A 26275-nucleotide genomic window follows, 5' to 3' on the forward strand; every position below is an offset into this window, starting at 1 on the left:
TCAAAGGAGGTCGCTACTATCAATACATTTATTAGTTAAGATTTTTGCCACGTTGGACAACCATAAAATTATGCAATTGACAGGAGGGCGCTACTATCAATACTGGATTATTAGCAGAGTTAATACAAATGAGTAGGTTATCTTCATAGAAACGCACCGAGCGCGGTTTGTAAGTGAGCGCGCCAATACGTATGCGGCGCGCACGCACACACTGACAAAATTCGGCGCAACACCCCGCTAATCCACGTTTCTATGAAGATGACCTACTCATTTGTATTTACTCAGTTATTAGTTCTGATTTTTGCCATTTGACTTTTCAAAATCTTTAAAGCCTGGTCCGTGAGCACGTAGAATTTTGTCCAATGACTCCGAGCTACCCATCCTTATCGCTCGCGCGTAATTATGTTGCTGTCGCGCTCGCACACTCACTGCGGGCGCCCGTCGCACAGTCATTGGACAAAATTCTACGTGCTCACGGACCAGGCTTTAGACTAATCTGCTATTCTAACCATAAAATCCTCTCCCAGGGCGTAACGGAAGCGGAGCGCGAGGCCTTCGAGTTGTTACCAGACGACGAGCGGCAGTGCCACCTGTGCAAGACCACGTGCTTCCTGTCGTGCGTGACGTGCTCGTGCACGCCGCACGTGGCGTGCCTGCGCCACTATCAAGAGCTGTGTGACTGCGCGCCGCATCTGCACAGACTGAGGTAGGCAAAGAAGTGGCACTCAAAAGTGTTTATTTGGACGCGAGTCCTTTATTGGCTAAGAATGAAGAATGTACACTAATTTTGTTTTTTAGCTTTCTGTATTCTCTGTTAAAAATAAAAAATACACGTGAAAGAATTATTTAGATACGTCAATTAGTTTCCAAGATATTGAATTTTAAAAGTGCGGGCGGCGGCCAGCCCGCCATTTTATGCGCGTGACGTCATATTACAGTGACTGGCTCATATTTGTATGGGTGGAATCTTGCAAGCTGAATTAAGACCCACTTCCAGGAAACCGATTAAGCTGAAATTTCGCAAACACATGTGATTTGGATGACCATGCAATATTATGATGACATGGAGCTGATCTGATGATGGAGCTGGAAGGTGGCCATAGGAACTCTATAATAAAACGACTTAAATCCATCGAGTTTGGGCTCGTTCGTTTTGTATTGATGAGTACTTTAATTCTATATAGTAATCAGGGTCCAATGATGGAGCTGAAGGTAATTCGCAATAAAACGACACAATCGCATTAAGTTTGGGTTTGGTTCAATTTTAATTTCTGTGATGGGTCTGGGTGTTAATATGTATTATAAGTTTGTATTTACAAAAAAAAATGTATTTAAGTATGTTTAAATCCGTTTTCTAGTGAGTGGACACTGTGAATGTACGTCACGCGGGGTCACGTGACCGTCGGCGGGACTCAATATTTAAGCGAACTTTGAATGCCTATAAAATCATAACTACTGGGTATTTTTGAATGAAATAAAAACTAATGTATTTGTAAATGTAAAAGCTTAACTGTAACATAGGTTTCAAGTGATTTTGCATACCTAGTAACATTCTCAATTACTTTGTTGTCTAAGCTTCAACCACACCAACACGATCGAACGGCGCGATCAAAACGCGATCAAAGGCCAATGACAGGTCGCGTGAACTGTCATAGGTCGCGCGACCTGTCATTGGCCTGTGATCGCGCCGCTGCGGCAATGGCGATCTTCACGCGTTGGTGTGGTTGAAGCTTTACTTATTTTTATTTTATTGTTAGGAAAACAAACAGCATTCTATACCACATATAGAGTTACCAATTAAACTTCACATTTGCCAAAATAGTTTTCACAAATAGTTTATACATAGGTATCGTTTTCAAAAATTGAGTAAACAGAAACAGAAAAAGAAAATATTTTTTTTAGATTCTATGTTAAATACAGTACTATGACTTGTAAAATCTTTTGTTGCATTTTCGATTCAACATTTGTCAGACTGAAGACTATACAAGAGTGGTAACCCTTTGTTTCTTGGCTAGAGATTATATTTCAGTTACGCGTCTTCCTGTGAAACTGTCACCATTTACTCAATACAAACGTGAGGCGATGTACTAGCTGCAAAATTGGAAGTTGTTTGCGCAGACCATAGTTAGGCATAGATGACTGGTTGAATGAATAACTCTTATTCTGATAATTAAGTTTCAATTATCACTTTTTGTCCTCTTATTCATTTTTAAATGCTATGTACTGTCGTCTATACATCCGCGACCTCAACTTATTATCTCTATAGATACCGCTACACCCTGGACGAGCTGCCAGCCATGCTGGACAAGCTAAAGAAGAAGTCGGAACTGTTCCGGGAGTGGGCTGAAGCAGTTCAAAATGCCCTGGACCCTGACACGCCCAAGACTTGCGACCTGGATGGTCTAAGGGCGCACTTGAAGAAGGCTCACGATCTGAAGGTAGGGATAGTGTAAGGGTACAGTGGATAGCACAACGGATTGTAAATCCGTAAAACGTAAATCGCGTCGAATGAAGCTGCTCACATAATAATGATCGAACTTCACTTGTTAAGTTCGTTTGATCTTCAATGGTGGCAAAATTAACTCGTGTCAAATAAGTTGCCAGCTTAATGCGTTTTTATACGTTGCCACGTGGCGTACACATGTTTTGCGCGTGCGTATCAGGCTACAATAAACCCGAGTACGTCCCAGCCGCCATCTACAAATGTCATACAATGTGTACTTAGTTCTAAGATTATTTCTGAGATTGTCGTTGCATCTTTTTGATCATAGTAAATCTTTATATTAAAATAAATTGCATAGACTTGGTTTGTTCATTCAATTTTGGCATCAAGCTCATTGCCAAATGGAAATCAAACTCAGAATTTGAGTTTCTTGTGAAAGCTAATCTAATAGTTCCACATACTTCCAGATGCACAAAACGGATCTCGTCCGCGCGTTAGAAACGGCGATCGAAGACGCTGAGAAGTGCGCCAGCGTCATACAGCAGCTTGACCTCAACAAGATGCGAACCCGCACCCGCCACCACGACCCGAAGTACCGCCTCACTATTCACGAGCTGACGCTGTTCGCAGCCGAAATTGACGGGCTGGCGTGTGTGTTGCCAGAAGGTAAGTTATTCAATAAAACTGAGTATATTAGTCACTGAAAGCCCTACGAATTAGCAAGCTAAAGTGGCAATGGACAGGGCACATAGTGACGGCCGATAGAGCAGCAAGGTTCAGGAGTGGTCACGTACCGGAAAACGCAGCGTGAGACACCCACAAGGTGGACCTCATAAAGGTAGCAGGAAGGCGCTGGATACAGGTCGCTACCAACCGGGCGATGTGGAAATCATTGGGGGAGGCGGGATAGTTAGCAGATAATCGACGTTTTTAGGTATTCCATTTTCTTTTGTGTTGAGCTTGTATCATTAATTTGTAGGACGTTTAAATTGTTTTGTCAAATGATCTATGTAAATAAAAGGTATACTACTCCTTTAGCTTGTTATAAGTAATTTATGAATCTCTTTTTTATAGGGTCGGCAGTGAAAGAGGTGCTCCGTCAGACGGCGGAGTTTGAAACGCGCGCCGCGGAGCTATTGAATCAGGACTTGGACAAGGTTGATGCTTCCAGCGTTAGGGAGCTGGAAGAGGTTAGTTGTTTACTACATTCTCATGTATTTGTGTCAATTTTTACAAAATTATTCAAGTACTTCAATAACGATGATTTCTTTTCGTGATTATGCTAATGAGTTGACTTTTTTGTTGGCGTCATCACATCTCATTCAAATAGGAAAAATTTGTCAGCGGCACGAATTCAGCAGATTTTATGAGTGTCGGCGCGCAAATCAGTGCGTACACAAGTCACAGACATGCCGCGTGGGTACTAGGTGTCGACATAATCTTTTGAAATAAAGCCAGCAACACCAAGCCTCCAACGGGGTTATTACGAATCTTAGCTAGTTGCGCGTCTGCCAAAAATGTATGGAAATTAGCGCCACCTGTATTTAAACGCGGCGCTGTTATAAGTCGGTGCAGCAATCGCGTTGCTAATGTACAACTAGCAACCGATTGCTAAGATCTATAGTATGCACGTGGGTTGTGTCGGCGGGTTGATGAGTTTGGTGTGTATAGTCTGGTCTGCGAGCATGTAGAATTTTGTCCAATGACGCCAAGCTACCCATCCTTATCGCTCGCGCGTAATTATGTTGCTGTCGCGCTCGCACACTCACTGCGGGCGCGCGTCGCACAGTCGCGACAGCAATATAATTACGCGCGAGCGATAGGGATGGGTAGCTTGGGGTCATTGGACGGGATTCTACGTGCTCACGGACCAGGCTTTAGACTGCATCAAGGTTGCTAATCCTATCTCCTTTTCAGGTGGTAGAACTAGGCTCGCGGCTGTGCATCGTACTGCCGCAACTAGCTCCGCTGCAGGCTCGCTTGCAGCAAGCTCGCTTCCTGCAGGACGTCCAGACACACCGGGAGGACAGCTCGGGACTCACGCCCGAGGTCATCGACAGGTCAGTAACTCGATTTTAGGGCTAAATTGAAGCGCTTTGTAAAAGTGGTAGCGTGGGCAGGCCTCCTACTAGGTTAACCGACGATCTGGTAAAGGTTGCAGGAAGAACCTGGATGCGGGCAGCGCAGGACCGTTCATTGTGGAAAACCTTGGCCTTTGTCCAGCAGTGGACGTCACTTTGCTGAAATGAACGAAAGTGGTACGACTTCGCCGACGCGATAATAGGTTAATTTTAAGCTAATGACAGGACAGGCGCTATCAATGGCAGTCGCCTAATTCACGTATTTTGACAGTCAAGATCTCGCTGACATTCAGAAGTCATCCCATTGAAAAACAGTTCTAAATCCATATTCTCAAAGGTCATTTTCGATAGAACGATTACTCGATAGGATCGCATCTCAGTGTTTTGTTGTCGTTGGAAGTTTTGTTACGTGAATAAGGCTACAGGTCGCGCATCCTATCATTCGCCTGTGATCGCGTCGGCGATGGCGATTTGCACGCGTTGGTTTGGTTGAAGCTTAAATAGTATCATCTATAGCAATTCTTTCGTAATAATTATTCTTTTAACGTGATTGTTTGGTTGACAGGTTGTTAGAGGATGCCTCCCGCGTGTTGCCTCATCACCAAATAGAGACTGAACGCGCTGCGCTATGCAAACTCAAAGGTAAGCCTAGTTATAAATAAAAATAGTTTGTAAATGAGATTTATTGTCTGTTTCTATCTTTTTTTATGGAATGCTGCTTTTGTTGTAACAAGTTGAAACAAGAAAGATGTTCAAACTTACGCAAATATGCCTCAAAATAGATCGCGCGTCTTTCTATAGTCTATCCAATATAGCTTGATTAGAATGACAGCTGCCATCAAAAGTAACGACATAACTTTGTAGTAGCGTTCAATGAGAGCTAAATATTAGCGGACAAGAAATAATTCACGTCTGACCTACAAACAATATTTTCGACGACAGTGCTTCCAATAAAAATGATAATTTCGTGTAAATGCAGCGTTAAATTACACCAATAAGTAGTAATTCGAAATTATAAAAATCAAGCTAGAGTATTAACGACGTCTCTACAAGGTTATCTCGAGTTACAAAAATGTTAGTGTTGGGACATATCGACAAATGTCATATTAAATTAAAACTATTTTTTTAACATATTTAACAAAAAAAATTTCTAACTAATTTTTTAACATATTTAAGTCAAGTTATACGTTTTTCTAAATGTTCACTATTAAAAACCAAAAAACATTTCATTCTTAAACAATCAAACATCGGAAATCAATCACCGGTAATTTTTTGGGTATTCATAGCACCGTTGCTCTAGAAGAGATGCCCACCGCCCTCTAGCGAGAGGAAAAAACCACTGAAGAACACTGATGATAATGACTACGACTTAGGTTGTACACCCTTGACATGAATTTTAAATTTTACTGTCTTTAAATTTAAATCATAATTGTCATTTTTATGAATAAAGATATGAAGAAAAATTAGGTGCATTTTTTTATATCATTTTTTCGAAAACTTATCGATACATCTATGTGAACCGTACGAAACATACCCATCACTAGTCACATTCGTTTGACAGCCGTCATTCTAATCAAGCTATATTGGATAGACTATAGCAACATTTTTTGTGTATTTCAAAACAGGGTGCGTTGTGTGACAATTTAAATACAGGCCAAAAGCTTCCTCGTTGTGTATAAAAAAAAAAATGAAGCGGCATGTTGATGGACTAGTGTCCGTTTTCACCATCAATCCCTAATTTTAAGTGACCCCTATGAAAACAAAATTCCTGTTACGTGTTACCATAGGGGTCACTTAAAAATTAGGGATTGATGGTGACAACAGGCATTAGACACTAAAATGGACAAAAATGTAATCGAAAATCTACGTGAAATATTTGTCTAAATATTTGTCTTTCCTTCAGCCCAAGTAGAAGAGTGGGAGGAGCGCGCGCGTGCCCTCCTAATCGACACGTCAAAAGCTCGCGACAGCTCGGGCTCCGCCCCTGGCGAGGGCGCGGGCTCCGACGGGAATCCGCCCTACACCACGCTTGGGCAGTTGGCAGCATTACTGGCAGCCGCAGAGCGTATTGATGCGGCGCTGCCTTCGCATCACGCGTTGCACTCGGCTGCACAGCATGCAAGGGATTGGCTGGCAAAGGTACCAGATTATACCATCTTTTTTTCAATAATATACTGGTCATCACAAAAATCGGCCCACCTACGTTTTACAGGAAAACTCGTTTCTACTGACACAATCATGGTGCCCCAACAATATTGGTGTTATTTGAAAGCCCAATAAATATCCTTAAAGAAAAACACATTTAATTTCTTAATAAACGATTAACATAAACGCGATGTATAATAAATGTGACTTGAAAAAAGACCTCACTTTGGGCTCACCTCTGGGATCAATTAGACCAATTTTTATGGTTATAAAACCAAATAATGATCTCACGTGTCCTCTTTAACAGATGGATAGGGATTAATCCCAATTTAACAGTTTTATAGCCATAAAAGTTGGCTCAAGAGTAACTACCTGTTTTTTGAAGAAGTGACTCTGGATTCAGGATTCTACAAACACATTTTTGGGCTAAAAACCTTTCCTTTAATGAAATGAAGTTTAGAACTAGGTAAATGGTGCCAATATTGGTGGGAAGTGGGGATGTATACGTTTGAAAGTGCTTGTCGCGGGAGGGTCGATTTTTGTGATGACCAGTGTAGTATTGTTCAGGCCCACATTCGTGTTGTGGGACATTTTTGTGACGGGTCCCGCATTCAGGAAACCACTTTCACAAGTCAATTGAGAACGACCGCGGTATGCGGGAGAACATTTTGCGAACGCTTCCTTTTGTAATAGCTGTAAAGTACGGCCAACGAGAAGCGATACCAAATGTAAACAAACCCAATGTCATGGTCATTTGGAATAGTAAGGGTGGGTTGCACCACCTATCTTTAACGGTAACTATGACGATAACCGGTGTTTTTTGTATGGAATTTGACAGATTTTTGACGTTTGTCAAAGTTAAAGTAAGATGGTGCAACCCAGCCTGAGGGTTTGACTTTGACATATTTTGGCGGGAGAACGAGACATAACGACAAATACACAAGATGGGAAGAGACAGAATAGATTGTCAGTTCGACAGTCGAATCGACCTTTTGTATCGCTGCTAGTTGGCCGTACTTTAGGAGACTGTCTTAATTTTTTTTATGAGTAGAACGGTAGTACCAATCATGATCATGTCTTTTAGCAAGCTTTACATTGGTCGGTATGTTCATGCACGCTGTTATCGATTTCCCCATTATAAATTAATCATAACCAGGCCTGTTCATCTCCGCGAGTTTACATCGAAAACAAAACACGCACGATGGCCCACCTACAGGATACTATTTGACAAGGCCTCACATACGAGCGAACATTAACTCACGCACGCGTATTCTTGTGTATGATGGAAGTAAATAAAGAAAATGTTGTACTAAATACTGTGCAGTATTTTACTGCCTAAATAATTCATGCTAAATCATGTATTTCCTCCGCCATTTTCCCACATCATTTTACCGAAGTCAGCCCTATAGCTTCGGCGCAGTGCCGATCACTGACGTTACTTTGTCAACAAAATGGTGCTTGACTCTTGAGACAGGCTAAATTACACCATATTGTTAATAACATTGAGCATACTGCATTTTTTTAAATACCTTCGCGAAGTAAAACTTCTGTACGTAGTACTTATTATTATTCTGTGTCATTACTTCATAATTCCAGGTGGAAGAGATGCAGTCCAAAGACCTGTACCCATACATGCACAGCGTGGAGGCGCTAGTTCGTCGCGGGCAGCAGATACCACTCGCTTTATTCGAGAAGGACCAGCTGGCTTCCGCGTTGCAGTCTGCGCGGGAGTGGAAGCGAGGCGCGGCAGAGATGTTTCTCAAGAAGGTAACGTATAAAGTCCGGTCGCAGAGCACAGAATTTCGTCCAATGACCCTAAGCTACCCATCCTTATCGCTCGCGCGTAATTATATTGCTGTTGCGACTGTGCGACGGGCGCCCGCAGTGAGTGTGCGAGCGTGACAGCAACATAATTATGCGCGAGCGATAAGGATTGCTAAAAGCTTGGGGTCATTGGACGAAATTTTATCTGCTCGGCGGTATTGGACGAAATTCTACCGGACTTTAGGGTCACTGATAACACTTTTTTTTGGCTTGAGAATCATTCAAAGATTGATCAATGTACGACCTGGATTTTATAGCTAACAAATTATTGAAAAAACAAAAACCCAACTGCGTAAAAATGATCTTAAAAGATAAAAACGAGACAACTTGTGTTTAATTTGATACGCTCGTATTCCTGCAGTGAAAACTAAGTAACCTGATGATGATGATAAATGATTTTATAAGCTTACTAGCTTTCCGCCCGCGGCTTCGCCCGCGTGGAATTTTGTCTGTCACAGAAAAACTTTATCGCGCGCGTCCCTGTTTCAAAAACCGGGATAAAAACTATCCTATGTTCTTTCCCGGGACTCAAACTATCTCTATGCCAAATTTCATCAAAATCGGTTGCGAGGTTTAAGCGGGAAAGCGTAACAGACAGACAGACAGAGTTACTTTCGCATTTATAATATTAGTTGGGATTGGGATAATGTATTTTTATCCCCACAGAACTGGCCGTACTCTCTCCTCGAAGCGTTATCACCGCGCACGGAATCCGCCAGCGGAGCCCGACGCCGGTCCCGCCCGCCAGCCGCCGAGCCTCCGCCCTCCTCGCTCGAGGCCGGGCTGTTCCTGCGCCACTTCAGCGAGGACTCCACGCCCAGCGAGATCGTGGGCGCCTTCAAGCAGGCCGAGAGCAGGGAGCTGGCCGCCATCAAGCTGCTGCGGTGAGTGTCAAGCGCTGGTCTCTTTTGACTCCCCGCAGACTAAAGACTTTTTGTGGACTGATTAACAGTCCGACCAAATGCGCGCACAAATTGGAAGTTGACCCAACTATCGGCCGATTAAATGTCTGTAATTTCTGGGGTGTCCTAAACGCTATACGAAGCGTACGACCTATTGATGCTATACGCCGACTACGTCAATATCTGAAAGAAACAACACATTTCTATAGAAAGCATTGTGACGCGGCCTACGGCGTGACATACACGAGTGTTGACTGTGGGTTTCGTTGACGCTGCGACGACTGAGCGGTGATGCTCCGTGATTCTACATTGAAACACGAAAAACTACATGCCACACGACCGTGTGATACGATGGCATTACGAGCACGTTCTGTCATTTCAACAAATCCGTTGAAATTACAGAACGTGCTCGTAAAGATGAACTACACTGAAATGTCCCACCGACGACATTGACAGAAGGGCGCCACCATCTTCGTTCAACTACATGGTTTCCACCGTGGCAAAAGTCGGATCTAGCGATCCGCTATTGACGGTGGCCCTCCTGCCAGTGTCAAATAAATAACAGTTCAGTGTAGTTCTTACGCTCACGGCCCAAAGAGACGGTAGAGAAACGTGTTGCGATGTTATGGCAACAAAGACAATGCAGCGCAGATTTTTTTGACAGCTATCAATTCAAAGACTGACACCATTCACCAACGTCACAATAACCAAACACCCCTCTGCCCACAGAGCCAAGAACATGCGCAAAGAAGTGCGCGCGGCGCCGACGCTCGGCGTGACGTACTGCGTGTGCCAGAAGCGCCAGTACGGCGTCATGAGCCAGTGCGAGCTGTGCAAGGACTGGTTCCACGGTCAGTGATGATATTTAACATCTTTAGATATGCCTTTCTTCCTCCCCTTCCCTCAACTAAAGCCTGGTCCGTGAGCACGTAGAATTTTGTCCAATGACCCCAAGCTATCCTTATCGCTCGCGCGTAATTATGTTGCTATCGCGCTCGCACACTCACTGCGGGCGCGCGTCGCACAGTCGCGACAGCAATATAATTACGCGCGAGCGATAAGGATGGGTAGCTTGGGGTCATTGGACAAAATTCTACGTGCTCACAGACCAGGCTTTACCCCTCGTAATTCGGATCTTGTTTTTAACGTCAGATGTCAATTTTTAAATTGTTTTTTTATCCGCAACCGTAAGTGATGATCAAGGTGAAGGTGGAAGTGAGCTTCAGCCGGAATCCTCAACCGGAGGAAATGACTTTCTTACCTTTACTATCGGAATTGTTGTTAAATTTCTAACATTGTTGTAATATCCTCGATTATATCCCCCCCCTTGTCTTGTGATATGTCTTACTGATTTATATCAGTCAAACCATGAATTGTATGTATATTTTTGCGTGTATATTTGGAAATAGTTGTTAAGTAACAATGTTGGTAGACCTAATAAATAAATAAATAAAATATAAATAAAATAGACGATAAAATTTAACTTAAAACGTGCTTGCTCAGAATCTTACAGCAGCACACAATAAAGCAGTGAGACTGGCTGTAGTCTCCCTTTCTTTATCATCATCACCATTATCATCACTTCAGCCACAGGACGTCCACTGCTGAACATAGGCCTCCTTCAATGATTTCCATATTGCCCGGTTGGTATAGTCTGTTCGCTGAGCACGTAGAATTTTGTCCAATGACCCCAAGCTACCCATCCTTATCGCTCTCGCGTAATTATATTGCTGTCGCGACTGTGCGACGCGCGCCCGCAGTGAGGTTGATGATGAAGGATGGGTAGCTTGGGGTCATTGGACAAAATTCTACGTGCTCAGAGACCGGACTTTAGCGGCCTGCCTTCGGCCATCCTTTCTTTATAAACCTGTTGAAAAAAAAAAGGATTTCGACGTGTTTCTCATAATCAATATATCTTCCTACAGCGGCCTGCATAGCGGCCAACAAAGAAGAGAGGGCGGAGTCCCCTGACCGAGTAGAGCTGCCCTTCCCGCGGCCCGAGCCCAAGTTCCTGTGCCCTGATTGTACACGCACCAAGCGCCCGCGCCTTGATAGAATATTGGCGTTGTTGGTGAGTACTTTAACTTGCTACTCACTTACTACAATTTGTATTTGGAGCTTTGTTTGGTGTTTGGAGTGGATCAATCTGGAGTGATCACTTTATCACTCCATTTGACACTTCATTCCTTTTGACACTTCAATATTTACTTCCCCCATATTACCGTGATATTTTTTTTATCAATATTGTGTGTGCAATGTACCGATACATGTTTCTAGAACTTACTTTTGCGGGCATTACGAATAAGAAAGAGACCCAAAGTACTAAATAATGATACTACTATTTTCTAATTATTTAACAGTTCGCATCTACTCAGATTCAGGAATTCGCAAATTTTTTTTTTACTGTGACCGTCATAGTTTCTTCTTGCGACGCCCTTTTAATGTATTTATCGTGAAACGTCCCTTCCTACCTCTGCTCTGTCAAGGCACAACAGTGACAAAATCGATACTCTAGCTATAAAAGTTAGGCTTACGTTATACCATAAAAGCTGATTTTTATATAAAATATTAGGGAAATAATTAGAAGTACTTTCCACATCATCCAACAGTTTTGACAGTTCCAACTCGTGGCCAGACAGTTTCTTTAGGATAGCTGCCAAAGCCACGATGACCCAAACTTCATAATCCACCAACATTCTAACCTATATTAGGAACATACGCTGACAAACTTTCAGCTTTTATAGAATGACGTAGGTCTGGCGTTCACCAGATCTTAGTTTATAATGTTTGAGTAATACCAGGCCTGTTCATCTCCGTGAGTTTACATCGAAAACAAAACACGCACCTACAGGATACTATTCGACAAGGCCTCACATACGAGCGAACATTGATTCACGCACGCGCGTATTCTTGTGTATGATGGAAGAAAATAAAGAAAATGGTGTACTAAATACTGTGCAGTATTTAACTGCCTAAATAATAATAAAAACACAGAATGTACTTTTTTAAGTTGCTTCTGAGAGGTAAATAAGTAGTTAATATTATTCATGATAATTCATGCTAAATCATGTATAGCCTGACCAGGAACATAAAAACCCTGGCATAGAGGCGCGTCAATCGCATTTGATAGTGCAACACTGAGTACAGTCGTACCTGTGTTAAATTAATAGGCTAACTTTATGTATCAGGATTCAGGATTACGGGCTAATTTGATATTTTCATAAATTAACCAAAAAATATTATTATAGGTAACCTGGTTTAAATAAATTAAATGAAACCATCAATCGAGCTAGTAGGATTTATTTTATTATTCATCAATAATCAAATTCAGAACTTGAATATTCAACTGCAATGTCTTTAAAATAGGTAGTTGAAACAAACCACAGCTAATTTTCATAGTGGACTGTACTATACGATAAACATGTCAGTCAATTTGACAACCTTTGTCGGAAACATTATTCAATGAAAATATTGTCCGAACCCTTAGTATTTCTCTTCGACAAATACTTTAACACACCGTGAACCACTTTTCTTTCACGACTATAAAAACATTTTAGCAATTTAATTCACAAAATCAATTGCAAACATTTAAAATAAAGTTTGTTTACACTTTGACAACAATAGACTGACATGCAAGGTGACATGTCAATGAAGTTTTCAGTTATAGTTCCAAAATACTGGACTGTCCTGTCGATGACATTGACAGTGGGGCGCCACCGCCAATACCGGATCGCTGGTTCAGATTTTTGCCATGTTGGAAACCATATAGTTGAACGATGGTAGCGCCCCCCTGTCATTGAGTTTGGCGGGACAGTTCAGCCTGGGTCATCTATACTGTTGCCATTAAAATAAATTAGTACCATTAGTTTTCCGCAACATGGCGAGGGTTTTTATTAGTGATGGGCCGACTATGGTCTTTGCCGACTAACCGACTAGCCGACTAATCGGTTTTCAAATTGCCGATTAGTCGGCCGACTAATCGGCAATGCCGATCATTCTAATACCTACTTGTCCGAAGAATAATATCTAGATTTTCTCAAAAATATGAATATCTAGATTTCTAAAGAGATAAATATACACCACTAAATTTTTATCACCGAAAAAAATTTTAACAGGTTATGTAGAAACGTGTGGAATATTGAAAGCAAAAGAAAAAGAAATGGTTTTCATGAAGTTAATTTTTTAATTAAATTTTCGTTAGTCCGTATTTTACGCGTCACAGCTGGGTCACTCCGCTGCTCGCTAGAGTAGTCGTACGCTCTCGCACGTTGCATCGATCTGTCTGTCTCGCTCACGCCTCGACCACGCTTCCAGTGTTATTATTACATACTTAACTAACTTAGACCATTTTTAATTCTAATAAGTGTTACATTATCGTACTTAAATAGTGCTAGCGACGCGTGTGTCAATAAATTACCAATTTTAAGAGGATATTTTGAGTCACTTTATTTTACTCTTTTTTTTGCACAAATGGGATCAGTATCAATAACTCATTACCCAGAATTTTTTTTTCGGTGATTAAAATTTAGTGGTGTATAACTTCTTGAGAAATGAGATTTCTTTAAATTATGAGAAAAAATAAAAAGCAACATTACAATCACCTAACAGTACCTAAGGTAGATGCCATAATTTTCGACGGCGAAGGGGTCAGAGGAGGTGACAATATGATCGCCTCCTGCTGGGCTAGGATGCGCGCCGTGACATTATTCTTACTTATCGACGTCAAAATGTATGGGAAAAATTGTGCTTATCGCGGCACGCATCCTAGGCCCACTGATTCCTCTCCACCCTCCACGGTGATGGTCAGCGAACTGGGGGCGTGGGGGTACCCCCGCCTGCATAGCACGGACTACCACCACCGTCGGATAGGCAGGGCTCGCCATACAGGTGGGCAATTGCCGGGACGGATTGTGATAGTTGATGGCTTTGTCTGGATTCCCATAGTTCTTCACACTAAGGCGATCGACGGAGCTCAGGGGTTATTTATGTGGGTATTCCTCATCCTTCCGATGAGAGGAGCCCCACATAATCTACCACTTCCCCGCAGGATACGTTGCAATTCCATGCATTTTTTCCCCGAAAAACAAAGTGTCATAATTATTATATGGACCAATTGTAACGCTGGTAGGGCCCAAAAGATAAGGAGACATGTAAAGTGCCCCATAAGGGCTACCTTTTCTTTTTTTATTATTTTCTATTGACGTACATAAGTGCCACTTGTGGTCTATTTTGATTTTTGATTTTCAATTGCATAAAATTTACACATTTTTGATGATTTCCTGGTAATTTTATCTAATCTTAACTTTGTATGAATTTAGACTGTCAAAATTTTAAATCAGGTGAAACTACTTTTTACTGATTTTTCGCAGTCAAGTGGTTTAGTTAAACGCCCTTGGTCTACCTCACAATCATCTTGGCGATTATGAGTTTTATTTCATTCACATATTTAATTTTGTAATGCGCCGATCATAATCGGCATATTTTGCCGAATAGTCGTCACTAGTCGGCCGACTACAAATTATGCCGAATAGTCGGCTTTCCCGACTAGTCGGCGACTAGTCGGCCCATCTCTAGTTTTTATGTTCCTGGTCAGGCTATATTTCCCCCGCCATTTTCCGCAGTTTGGCACCTCACATCACATCATTTTACCGAAGTCAGCCCTATAGCTTCGGCGCAGTGCCGATCACTGACGTTTGTCAACAAAATGGTGCTTGACTCTTGAGACAGGCTAAATTACACCATATTGTTAATGACATTGAGCATACATTTTTTTAAATACCTTCGCGAAGTAAAACTTCTGTACGTAGTACTTATTATTATTCTGTGGTAATACTAACGTAATATTCCTTCCTCAGGTGTGGCTACAAAAGCTGCCAGTGCGACTAGCAGAAGGCGAGGCGTTACAGTGCGTGACGGAGCGCGCCATGGCGTGGCAGGATGCTGCGCGTGCGCTTCTCGCTAGCCCAGCGCTTGCTGCCTTGCCCGCTCACGCTGAACGCCCGCAGGTAATTATGGGCTTTGTGTATGGTTTTAGGGTCTGTTTTTGGGTAATGAAAGACAGCTGATGCCATAAAAACTTCATTTGTTGGGTTCTGATTGCTCGCAGGTAATTATGAGCCTTGTGTATATGGTGTTAGGGTCTATTTTGGGTGATAGATGTGAGGTTGGCAGAGTGAGAACTTCATTTGTCTATTTCAAGCACAAGCTCTGGCTTCAGGTAATTGTGTGCCTTGTGTATATGGCTTTAGGGTCTATTTTGGGTGATAGATGTGAGGTTTGCAGAGTGAGAACTTCATTTGTCTGTTTCTAACATAAGTTCTGGCCCCCAGGTAATTGTGAGCCTTGTGTAGGTGTTAGGGTCTGTTTTTGGTTGATGATAGATAGCTGATGCCATAAAAACTTCGTTTGATGGATTCTGATTGCTCGCAGGTAATTATGTGCCTTGTGTGTATGGCTTTAGGGTCTGTTTTTGGGTGATAGATGTGAGGCTGGCTGAGTGAAAACTTCATTTGTCTATTTCAAGCACAAGCTCTGGCTTCAGGTAATTGTGTGCCTTGTGTATATGGTGTTAGGGTCTGTTTTTGGTTGATGATAGATAGCTAACGCTATTAAAACTTCGTTTGTTGGGTTCTGGCACACGCTGAGCGACCGCAGGTAATTTTGGGCCTTGTGTATATGGTGTTAGGGTCTGTTTTTGGTTGATGAAGATGGCTGACGACGTGAGGCCTTCAATTGTTTAATGTTAACGCCGGGAGGACGCAGGGAACTGTACCTTGTGTACACATCATTAGAACCTTGATGGCTTGAAGACTTTGAGGATATCGTCCCTAATTTGATTTGTTTCTTTACAGACCAACAGAGAAAAATCGGACAAACTAAATGCAGAACTAAAGAAAGCTACAGGAAGAGCGCATGATGTATCACAAAATTCAAGGTAAATAAACAAACGTTACTTTACTAATATAAATCGTTCATTCGTTCGTTTCAGCCAAATGACGTCCACTGCTGGACAAAGGCCTTCCCCAAGGTTTTCCACAATGAACGGTCCTGCGCCGCTTGCATTCAGGGGACCTTTACCAGATCGTCGGTCCACCTAGCAGAGGCCTGGCCACGCTACGTCTTCCAGCCCGTGGTCGCCACTCGAGAACTTTTCTGCCCCAACGACCATCGTCTCTACGAGCTATGTGCCCCGCCTACTACTAAGTGCTTTTACGTAAATACTATCTATCTATGTCAGCCTTTGGGTTCGCCTTCGAACATAGGCCTCCTCTTCAACCCTCCATCGTTTTCTGTCCCTGGCCACACGCATCCAGTTCACTCCAGCCTGCTGCCGGATATCGTCTGTCCATCGTTTAGGCGGACGAACGAGTGGATCAGAGAAAAGACAAGGATCGGCGACGTGGTGGAAGAGATAGAGAGCCGTAAATGGAGATGGGCAGGACACATTGCACGGATGAACCAGGATCGCTGGGCCGGAAAGACCCTGGAGTGGAGACCCCGCAACAACACCCGCGGCAGGGGAAGACGTAAATACTACTGAAGGGATTTTAATAAAACTATTGCCTGTTTGTGTATAGATCGTCGGCATCAGTAGAGCACGCGTATAGCGCAACACCGCGCTCGCCCGGCGCCCGCGTCGCTCCCGGCTTGCTCCACAAGCTCGAAGAACTTATGCTGGAGGGAGACTTGCTGGAGGTGAGAACTAGTTTCTAAGCGAAGTTGTACGGTGTTCTTTGTTTATAAGAGATTGCAGTCTAATTTTTCGTTTTAAATTGATGTTAGGGGTTGTTAAGATGGGTTTTTATTATGTAACATTTGCTCGATGCGATCATATTATTATTATCCCCGACGTATTTTTATGTGCTACTCTGATTAGGTTCCGTGATCAGCATGCGTATTACAGATCTCAGCAACCAGTTGCCAGTGTCCAATAGCAACGTGACCGGTAGCAGTCGTGGTGTAGTCCAACCAATGATAGCACCACGTTCAATGAGGGCTATCGTTTTTATACTTAACAGTTGGCACCCCTGGCGATTGACAGGACCTTACTCTACAGTGGCGCCATCTTGATGAGTGCAAATGCGATAGTCCTCCTACCACTTTGGCGCTCACAAGTTGGCGCCACTGTCTTCGCTACTAGCAAGTGACAGGACCTTACTCTACAGTGGCGCTAACTGGTGAGCGCTAAAACGATAGCCCTCATTACAGGTGGCGCTACTGATGAACAAATAGTTTTCGCAGTCGTGTTGCAATTACAATTAACCAGTCGCTAAGATTCGTAATAACCTCGCTGATCACCTAATTTAAATCCCTGACTAGTATCATCAACGCCTAGTTTTGATGTGCTGCTCTGATACGGTATGGTGATCGGATTGGGCAAACCAATCAGGATCTGGCTTTATGTGTTGCTTTTCGCACGTCGGCCGTTTGGTGTAGTGGTTCAGAACGGACTACTATGCCGAGAGGTCCCGGGTTCGATTCCCGGCCGGGCAGAAATTGAAATGATGAATTTTAATTTCTGTGACGGGTCTGGGTGTTACTATGTATAATATGTATGTATTTAAAAAAAAACGTATATAAGTAGTATATCCGTTAAGCTAGCACCCATAACACAAGCATATTAATTGCTTACTTTGGGGCTAGATGGCGCTGTGTGAGATTGTCCGAAGATTTAAGCTATTAAGCTATTTCGGTTAGGTAAAATAAATAGGTCGTTGTCGAGTGGTAAAAATATTAAATTCTTCCAGGTTCGGTTAGAAGAGCAGGCGCAAGTATGGGCTTGCGTTTGCGCCGCCCGCGGAGCGGAGACACGGCGCGCGCGCGTGGACGCCGGCCGCCGCAAGAGGGCGCAGCGCCCGCCCCGCCCCCACCACCAGCTCAAGAGGGGGAGAGCTGCGCACGCGCTCTCTCCGGCTGCCTCGCACGTGCCTCATCGTGAGTGACGTCATAAACCGACTCTAGCGATACAGGACTTGACAAAATAAACGATCTCGTGACGTGTGGCGCGGCGTCCATCAGCTTAAGAGGGGGAGAGCTGCGCACGCGCTCTCGCCAGCCGCCTCGCACGCGTTGCACCATAAGTACTCACACTACATAGGCTGTGTGACGTCACACACCCACCCCATCCCCACCACCAGCTCAAACCGCACCCTTAATAATGAATGGGCACAACTCCAAAATTCAGTTTTTTGGGAAAAGCCAAAAAACCAATCGGCGGATCGCGGTTTTTTACATAATTGGCTCTAAATTCTTTATTTTATCAGCTACAACTTTCAAATTAAGCATACTTCATCACTGGTATCTGTTATATAATTTGACATGAGACATTTTTGAAAATATTGATTATGAGTATGTAAAAAAATTGTTTAAAAAAATATTTCAAAGTTAGGCCTTTATTTTACTATTTCTGTTGTTGTGATTTTGGGTATTACTTGTACTTGTGCCCATCTAATCCTTAGGCTGAATTGTTTTATATGGCATATTCCCTAATATTGCTCTCTAATATTTAAAAATAAGTGTATTATTCGATTTTTATATTGATTTACGCCCAATAACATTGGGGACAGTTATTGTGCGGTATAGTAGCTTATAGCCAATTCAGTATAAGAGTAGGGTGCTGAATACTAGAAAATTATTAGATATGTCGAATTAGATTAAAATAAAGACTATTAGCTATTTCTCTGAGAAAACCGACATGAAAATACTAATTTTATGCATTCAAAATATTTTTACTTAGATAGATAGGGACTCTTACCCTATAAAAAATATGCTTTTTATCAAATAAAGAAAAAACCTACAAAAACTTTTTCTGTAAGGTTTTCTGTTATGGATTTGTTCAGGATAATCACTTATTAAAGTCCAACAGCCAGTACCTTGGTATCTTTTTTCCACTATCCTGCTGTCCTGGTGGAAGGAACCGTTCTCCTTGTCCCTTACTATAATCACCCACATTATGTGGGAATCAGTTCAAATGGCTATTGTAAAAAATACAATTTAATACTCAAATTGGCGTGTGTAATTTTTGAAGGATTTTAGCAACCAATTTTGAACACAAGAATATCTATTCTGGTGTTCTAACATTCCCCAAAAAATATTTTACTACTAAAGCACCTTAGCCATGCTTCAGATTCAATTTGTGTTATATGGTTTACAAATACAGTCTTTTATAAGAGCACGGATTTGCAGTCCATCGAAGATAGCTGCTTTTAATTTTTCCGTACTCATCATCATTTTGCTTTTGATCATTTTAGTGATTAGAAAGCTCAATACATATCTTTGGCCCTCCAAATAGAAGCCCTTTACGTCCTGCTTGACTTCAGTATTGCAAAGAGTCTAGGTACACAAGGTTTACGACGATATTGGACACCCAATATTTATTATTTTGTACAATTTTTATCCCAGAGTATGCTTGGTTTGTTATCACAAACTCCGTGATCTTTTTTCTTTGCTTTTGTGTACAATATTTGCCACATATTAATAAAAACTGGTGTTAACACAAGATTACATTACGAACTCACATTTTTAAGACAAAAAGCACTTTAGAACTTAAATTTAGACAAACTGAAAATTTCAAGGTCTAATAGCTGATCAGTAAAATTGTAGTAACTTAATACGTGAAAAGATAATTTTAAAATAAATTCGATGTATCCTCAGTCCTCAGAATCTGAGTGATTAATTAGCATCAATTTATGTGACCGTAATAAATTAAAGAATATAATTATAAATTATAACACTAACATATTAAAGTAATTCACCTTTTGGCTGACTAGTGCGTTTATTCATGAAATAAACAAAGAAAAAAGCCAACCCGAGCCCCGAGCGAACGTTAATAGCCTTAACACGTAGGTATGTCTCTTATTTTATAAATCATTAGTTTATTTGTCGGGAAGTATTTCATAACCACCGCTTTATTTCTTAGCATCGCGATAAAACATTCTATAGGCTCCTAATCAACCAATAGGTATGAAAATTAATACCAAGAAGCAAATTACTTTTATAGGAGGGTTATAAATTTAACTACAAACACCCATCCATGGTCCGCCTAACTAAAGTTAAAGTTATATTTTATAATTTTCTATGATTAACGGGACTTTATCAATGTAATAAAAATGAAAATGTAACATATTATTAGAAATATATGGAATTAATTAGACTTAGCTCACTAACACTTACTTAAAAGTTTGTCACACAAAGGCACAACTCCAAATTGGACCACAGTCGCGGGGGCCGGATTCGACAAATATCGGCATGTCTCTGATTCAGCCCTTCTAGCGGGAAGATAGATGAAAGTATGGAAGGGGCACAAAATGTAGAACTCTTTAATCTGATCATTGTTTTCGATTTCTGTGAAAGCCATCTTGTAGAACTGACGAAAATATGCCTCTCTAGTACAAAAAGTAAAAAACCAAAAATTTTGAGTTGAGCCCCTATATTATTAAGGGTGCGAAACGAAGAACTACGCACGCGCTCTCGCCCGCCGCCTCGCACGCGCCGCACCGTAAGTACTCATACTACATGAGCTGTGTGACGTCACGCGCTCTCGAACGAACAAGGCTAGTGACCTGAGGATACAGCGCCGCGTGCGCACTCTCGTGACGTATGAGACACGCCGCGCGCGCGTGGACGCCGGCCGCCGCAAGAGGGCGCAGCGCCCGCCCCGCCCCCACCACCAGCTCAAGCGGGGCAGGGCTGCGCACGCGCTCTCACCCGCTGCCTCGCACGTGCTGCACCGTGAGTACTTATACTAAAGCCTGGTCCTTGAGCACGTAGAATCCCGTCCAATGACCCCAAGCTACCCATCCTTATGGCTCGCGCGTAATTATATTGCTGTCGCGACTGTGCGACGCGCGCCCGCAGTGAGTGTGCGAGCGCGATAGCAACATAATTACGCGCGAGCGATACGGATGGGTAGCTTGGGAGCTTTGTGACGTCACGCGCTCTCCTCAAACGAACAAGGCTAGTTCTCTCTCGTAACGTTAATGAGACACGCCGCGCGCGCGTGGACGCCGGCCGCCGCAAGAGGCCGCAGCGCCCGCCCCGCCCCCACCACCAGCTCAAGAGGGGCAGGGCTGCGCACGCGCTCTCACCGGCTGCCTCGCATGTGCCGCACCGTGAGTACTTATACTAAAGCCTGGTCCGTGAGCACGTAGAATTTTGTCCAATGACCCCAAGCTACCCATCCTTATGGCTCGCGCGTAATTATATTGCTGTCGCGACTGTGCGACGCGCGCCCGCAGTGAGTGTGCGAGCGGGACAGCAACATAATTACGCGCGAGCGATACGGATGGGTTAGCTTGGAGTCACTGGACAAAATTCTACGTGCTTACGGACCAGACCTTACATGAGCTGTATGACGTCACGCACTCTCCTCAAACGATCAAGACTTTAGTGCAAGAGGGCCCAGCGCCCGCCCCGCCCCCACCACCAGCTCAAGCGGGGCAGGGCTGCGCACGCGCTCTCACCGGCTGCCTCCCACGTACCTCATCGTAAGTACTTAATTACTTATACATTAAACACAGTTTTTGACCAGTAGCGAGTAGTTTAAAGTTACTAAAGTTCCCGCATCGTGTAAATGCGCTACCTCAGTATCTGAGCATCGTTACGTCCCGTGTCCGCAAAGCTGCGCACGCGCCGCACAGTGAGTACTCACACTACATGAGCTGTGTGACGTCACACACCCTCTTCGATTAATGGAAACAACGCTTTAGTGACCTCATGATACCGGCTCGAGCGATATAGCGCTGCGCACACACTCGTGATGTAAATGTGACGTAACCTGCGCTGCAGTACTTACGCTACATAAGCTGTGTGACGTCACGCGCTCTCCTCGAACGAACAAGGCTAGTGACCTGAGGATGCAGCGCCGCGTGCGCACTCTCGTGACGTATGAGACACGCCTCGCACGCGCCACACCGTGAGTACCTACTTATACTACATGAGCTGTGTGACGTCACGGGAACAAGACTTTAGTACAAGAGGCCGCAGCGCCCGCCCCGCCCCCACCACCAGCTCAAGAGGGGGAGAGCTGCGCACGCGCTCTCACCGGCTGCCTCGCACGCGCCTCATCGTAAGTACTCACAGTTACACTACCCGTGCCGGAAGACCCTTCTACAAGCAAAGCAAAGCTTGCCCACGCGCTCTCACCTGCCGCCTCGTACGTGATGCATCGAGGGTACCTACACTGTCTGAGTTGCGTGACGTCACGCGCCCGTACCGCCCCCACCACCAGCTGAATAGGCAGGGCCGGCAGCCGCCTCGCACGCGCCTCACCGTAAGTGACGTCATAAACCGACTCTAGCGATACAGGACTTGACAAGACCAGCGATCTCGTGACGTGTGGCGTGGCGTCCATCAGCTGAAGCGGGGGAGAGCTGTGTATGCACCGCACTGTAAGTACTCATGTTCTATGAATCGTGTGACGTCACACACCCTCTTCGATTAATGGAAACAACGCTTTAGTGACCTCATGATACCGACTCGAGCGATATAGCGCTGCGCACACATTCGTGATGTAAATGTAACGTAACCTGCGCTGCAGTACTTACGCTACATGAGCTGTGTGACGTCACGCGCTCTCCTCGAACGAACAAGGCTAGTGACCTGAGGATACAGCGCCGCGTGCGCACTCTCGTGACGTATGAGACACGCGTCGTCGCCGGCCGCCGCAAGAGGGCGCAGCTCTAAATGAAAAATCAGCACATAATTTTTCTTTAAAATAAAACGTCCATGGATAAGGACGTCTGCGATCCCTTAATCATAATTAAAATGCAAATATTGTTTCAGCTACGACGGCACCAAAAACGACGTTAAAACGAGGCTCTGCCACGACAACGAATTATCTCAACAGAAAACAAGTAAGTAATCGTTTACAATTACGTAATAATACAAGTACTTTACTAAAATTATAATACTTTAAATAGACAAAAGTTATTAAATGACAAAGATGACAAAATGTTTCTTGCCACTTTTTGAAAGAAAGAAAAAGTATTTATTCGATGCAAGTACACAACAAAACAACAACTAACACTTTTTCTCTCAGTGCCATTCACGGTCAATTTATATTCTCCCAAAATGATGGTAGTACAAGCTGGATTTAGAATGTATCCTCAACGTTTGTGATATCAAATATTCCCCATTGAATGTCCACCCATTGAAGTGTCTTTTTTACATGCCTTTTATTTGACATAATGTTTTTCCTCAGGGCATGTCGTCGGGCTCGGGCCTGATGATGCGCAAGCACTACATGGCACGCCAAGAGCGCCGCAAGCGTGGCTTGGCGGCTTCTACACGCGGCAAGCACCCTCGTCAAGCCAGACTTGGTAAGTGCTCGCTATAACGATGGTCCCAATTCTTCATCATTTCAGCTATAGGACGTCCACTGCAGAACATAGGCCTTTCCCAATGATTTCCAGATTAGCCAGTTGGCCTGCATCCAGCGTCTTTATAACCTGTGTCTGTGTACCCGAAACTATACAAGCCATAATGTTCTCTCGCTCCATCATAAATAACATTTGCATTTGCGTGAGATTTTATTTTTACCAAGAACCAGCCCATACCACATAAAGAAGTAGCTGCCCGTATAGTCCCATAGAGTACGATTTCCCATTTTTCATCAAAAACCTAGAAGATTTCTTTGGTTACATTCAATCGTGTATTGTCTTTGGGAGCACCTCGATTTCTATAGGTTCATAACATGTTCAGTGGGATGCAATGGATTGCAACAAGGTAGCAAAGCATACTCCGTCTCAAAACGTCAGTAAAAACTCGTATCTTTGTTTGTCGGCCGTTTGGTGTAGTGGTTCAGAACGGACTACTATGCCGAGAGGTCCCGGGTTCAATTCCCGGCCGGGCAGAAATTGAAATGATGGTCTGGGTGTTACTATGTATAATATGTATGTATTTAAAAAAAAAGTATATAAGTAGTATATCCGTTAAGCTACGAGGGCTGCACTAAAAGTATCGGGAATGGAATATTTCCACTGTTCCAGTCATATTAAAATCTATTTAATTGCAAAGTCCAGGGTTTTAAAAATCGTATACCATTTATTTATTTAAAAAAAGATTCTCGGTCGTATCACAAGGTCTTGTCAAACTTGTTTAGTCGTTGAGAAAATGGAATTGACTCGAGAAAATTCAAGAGCGATGATTTATTATGACTTTTGAAGTGGTTTAACACAAAAACAGTGTGTTGACCGGATGATTTCTGCATTTGGTAATGAAGCCCCATCCAAAACCACAATTTATCGCTAGTTTCCTGAATTTCAACGTGGACGTGTCAAGCTCAGTGATGATCCCCGTCAAGGTCGTCCAAAAACTGCAGTCACCTAAGAAAACGTTGATGCTGTGCGTAAGCTGATTGAAGAAGATCGACATGTGATATACCGCGAAATTCAGGCAACTTTAGACATTGGCATGAGTCAAATACAAATAATCTTGCATGAACAATTAGGTGTAAAAAAGTTGTTTTCCCGATGGATACCGCATTCGCTCTGTGAAGAGCAAAAAGCGGCTCGCGTTACTTGGTGCGTCAGAACTCTCGGGAGATTACATGCAGGATCCTCAAATGCTGTATACAACATCGTATCAGGTGACGAATCATGGATATACGCGTACGAACCCGAAACAAAAAACCAGTCACGAGTTTGGGTGTTCGAAAATGAATTAAAGCCAACAAAAATTGTTCGTTCACGGAGTGTTGCAAAAAAAATGGTGGCCACGTTTGTCTCCAAAACCGGCCATGTTGCGACTATTCCTCTTGGGGGACAAAGAACGGTTAATGCAGATTAGTATGCTAGCATTTGTTTGCCACAGGTCGTTTCTGAACTCCGTAAAGAGAACTGCAACCGCCGCATCATCCTCCATCACGACAATGCGAGTTCTCACACCGCGCACTGAACAAAGGAGTTTTTAGAGCAAGAAAACATAGAATTATTAGTCCATCCGCCGTACAGCCTCGACCTAAGCCCTAATGATTTCTATACTTTCCCTTAAATAAAGAATAAATTGCGTGGTCAGAGATTTTCATCACCTGAAGAAGCTGTGGAAGCCTACAAAACGGCCATTTTGGAGACCCAAACTTCCGAATGCAATGGTTGCTTCAATGATTGGTTTCGTGTATGGAAAAATGTGTCAAATTTCGCGGAGAATACTTTAAAAAGCAATAAATACATTTTTAAATAGTAATGTTGTTTCACTTCCTTGATTCCCGAAATTTTCAGTGCCGCCCTCGTAGCACCCATAACACAAGCATTAAGTTGCTTACTTTGGGGCTAGCTGGCGCTGTGTGAAATTGTCCAAAGATTTATTTATTTATTATTTTATTGTTTTCTTTCTTAACACTATAAGTCTGTCTTGAGGGACAAGCTAACAATATTGTTGTAATGCCTCAGGTCAGCCTCTTTTTGAAGGTGTTCTTACAAACAAGTGTGTGTTCGTTTGTTCCCTTTCTTAACCTCTTAACACCATGAGGTTTGTTGTCGTCACGAAAAGAATACCATGAGAAGAAGCTGGTTATGTTCTAATGTTTCTTCTACCCTCAGGCCAGCCACGCGGCGGTTCTCGCGCGGGCGCGGCGGCGCCTCGACGACGTAGCAGCAGCTCGTCGTCCTCCGCCGACGACGACGAAGACTGCGCCGCCGCCGACTGCTTGCGTCCTACCGGTAAGTCCCATTCCATTTATGTCCACTTGATCGCAGTATGACAACGTTCGTTCGTTCGTTCGTTTCAGCCAAATGACGTCCACTGCTGGACAAAGGCCTCCTCCAAGGTTTTCCACAATGAACGGTCCTGCGCTGCCCGCATCCAGGCTCTTCCTGCGACCTTTACCAGATCGTCGGTCCACCTAGTAGGAGGCCTGCCCACGCTACGTCTTCCAGCCCGTG

General features: G+C 43.4%; 1 protein-coding gene across 3 annotated transcripts in view; it reads left to right on the forward strand.

The window, feature by feature from the left end:
- Positions 1-26275, forward strand: part of Kdm5 (Lysine demethylase 5) — a 57057-nt gene that overhangs the window by 28440 nt on the left and 2342 nt on the right. For all 3 annotated transcript variants that reach the window (XM_028316230.1, XM_028316231.1, XM_028316232.1), the window contains 18 exons: positions 528-706; positions 2267-2438; positions 2911-3109; positions 3518-3633; positions 4361-4503; positions 5090-5166; positions 6428-6663; positions 8266-8436; positions 9160-9377; positions 10125-10246; positions 11321-11466; positions 15251-15400; positions 16247-16329; positions 16973-17090; positions 18143-18329; positions 23178-23248; positions 23596-23713; positions 25934-26053. In XM_028316230.1, the coding sequence (XP_028172031.1) occupies positions 528-706; positions 2267-2438; positions 2911-3109; positions 3518-3633; positions 4361-4503; positions 5090-5166; positions 6428-6663; positions 8266-8436; positions 9160-9377; positions 10125-10246; positions 11321-11466; positions 15251-15400; positions 16247-16329; positions 16973-17090; positions 18143-18329; positions 23178-23248; positions 23596-23713; positions 25934-26053 (2626 nt within the window). The remainder of the gene's footprint in view (positions 1-527; positions 707-2266; positions 2439-2910; positions 3110-3517; positions 3634-4360; positions 4504-5089; positions 5167-6427; positions 6664-8265; positions 8437-9159; positions 9378-10124; positions 10247-11320; positions 11467-15250; positions 15401-16246; positions 16330-16972; positions 17091-18142; positions 18330-23177; positions 23249-23595; positions 23714-25933; positions 26054-26275) is intronic.

This window comes from Ostrinia furnacalis, unplaced genomic scaffold, assembly GCF_004193835.3.
Source record: "Ostrinia furnacalis isolate ACB-3 unplaced genomic scaffold, ASM419383v2 OfSCF5472, whole genome shotgun sequence".
NCBI lineage: Eukaryota > Metazoa > Arthropoda > Insecta > Lepidoptera > Crambidae > Ostrinia > Ostrinia furnacalis.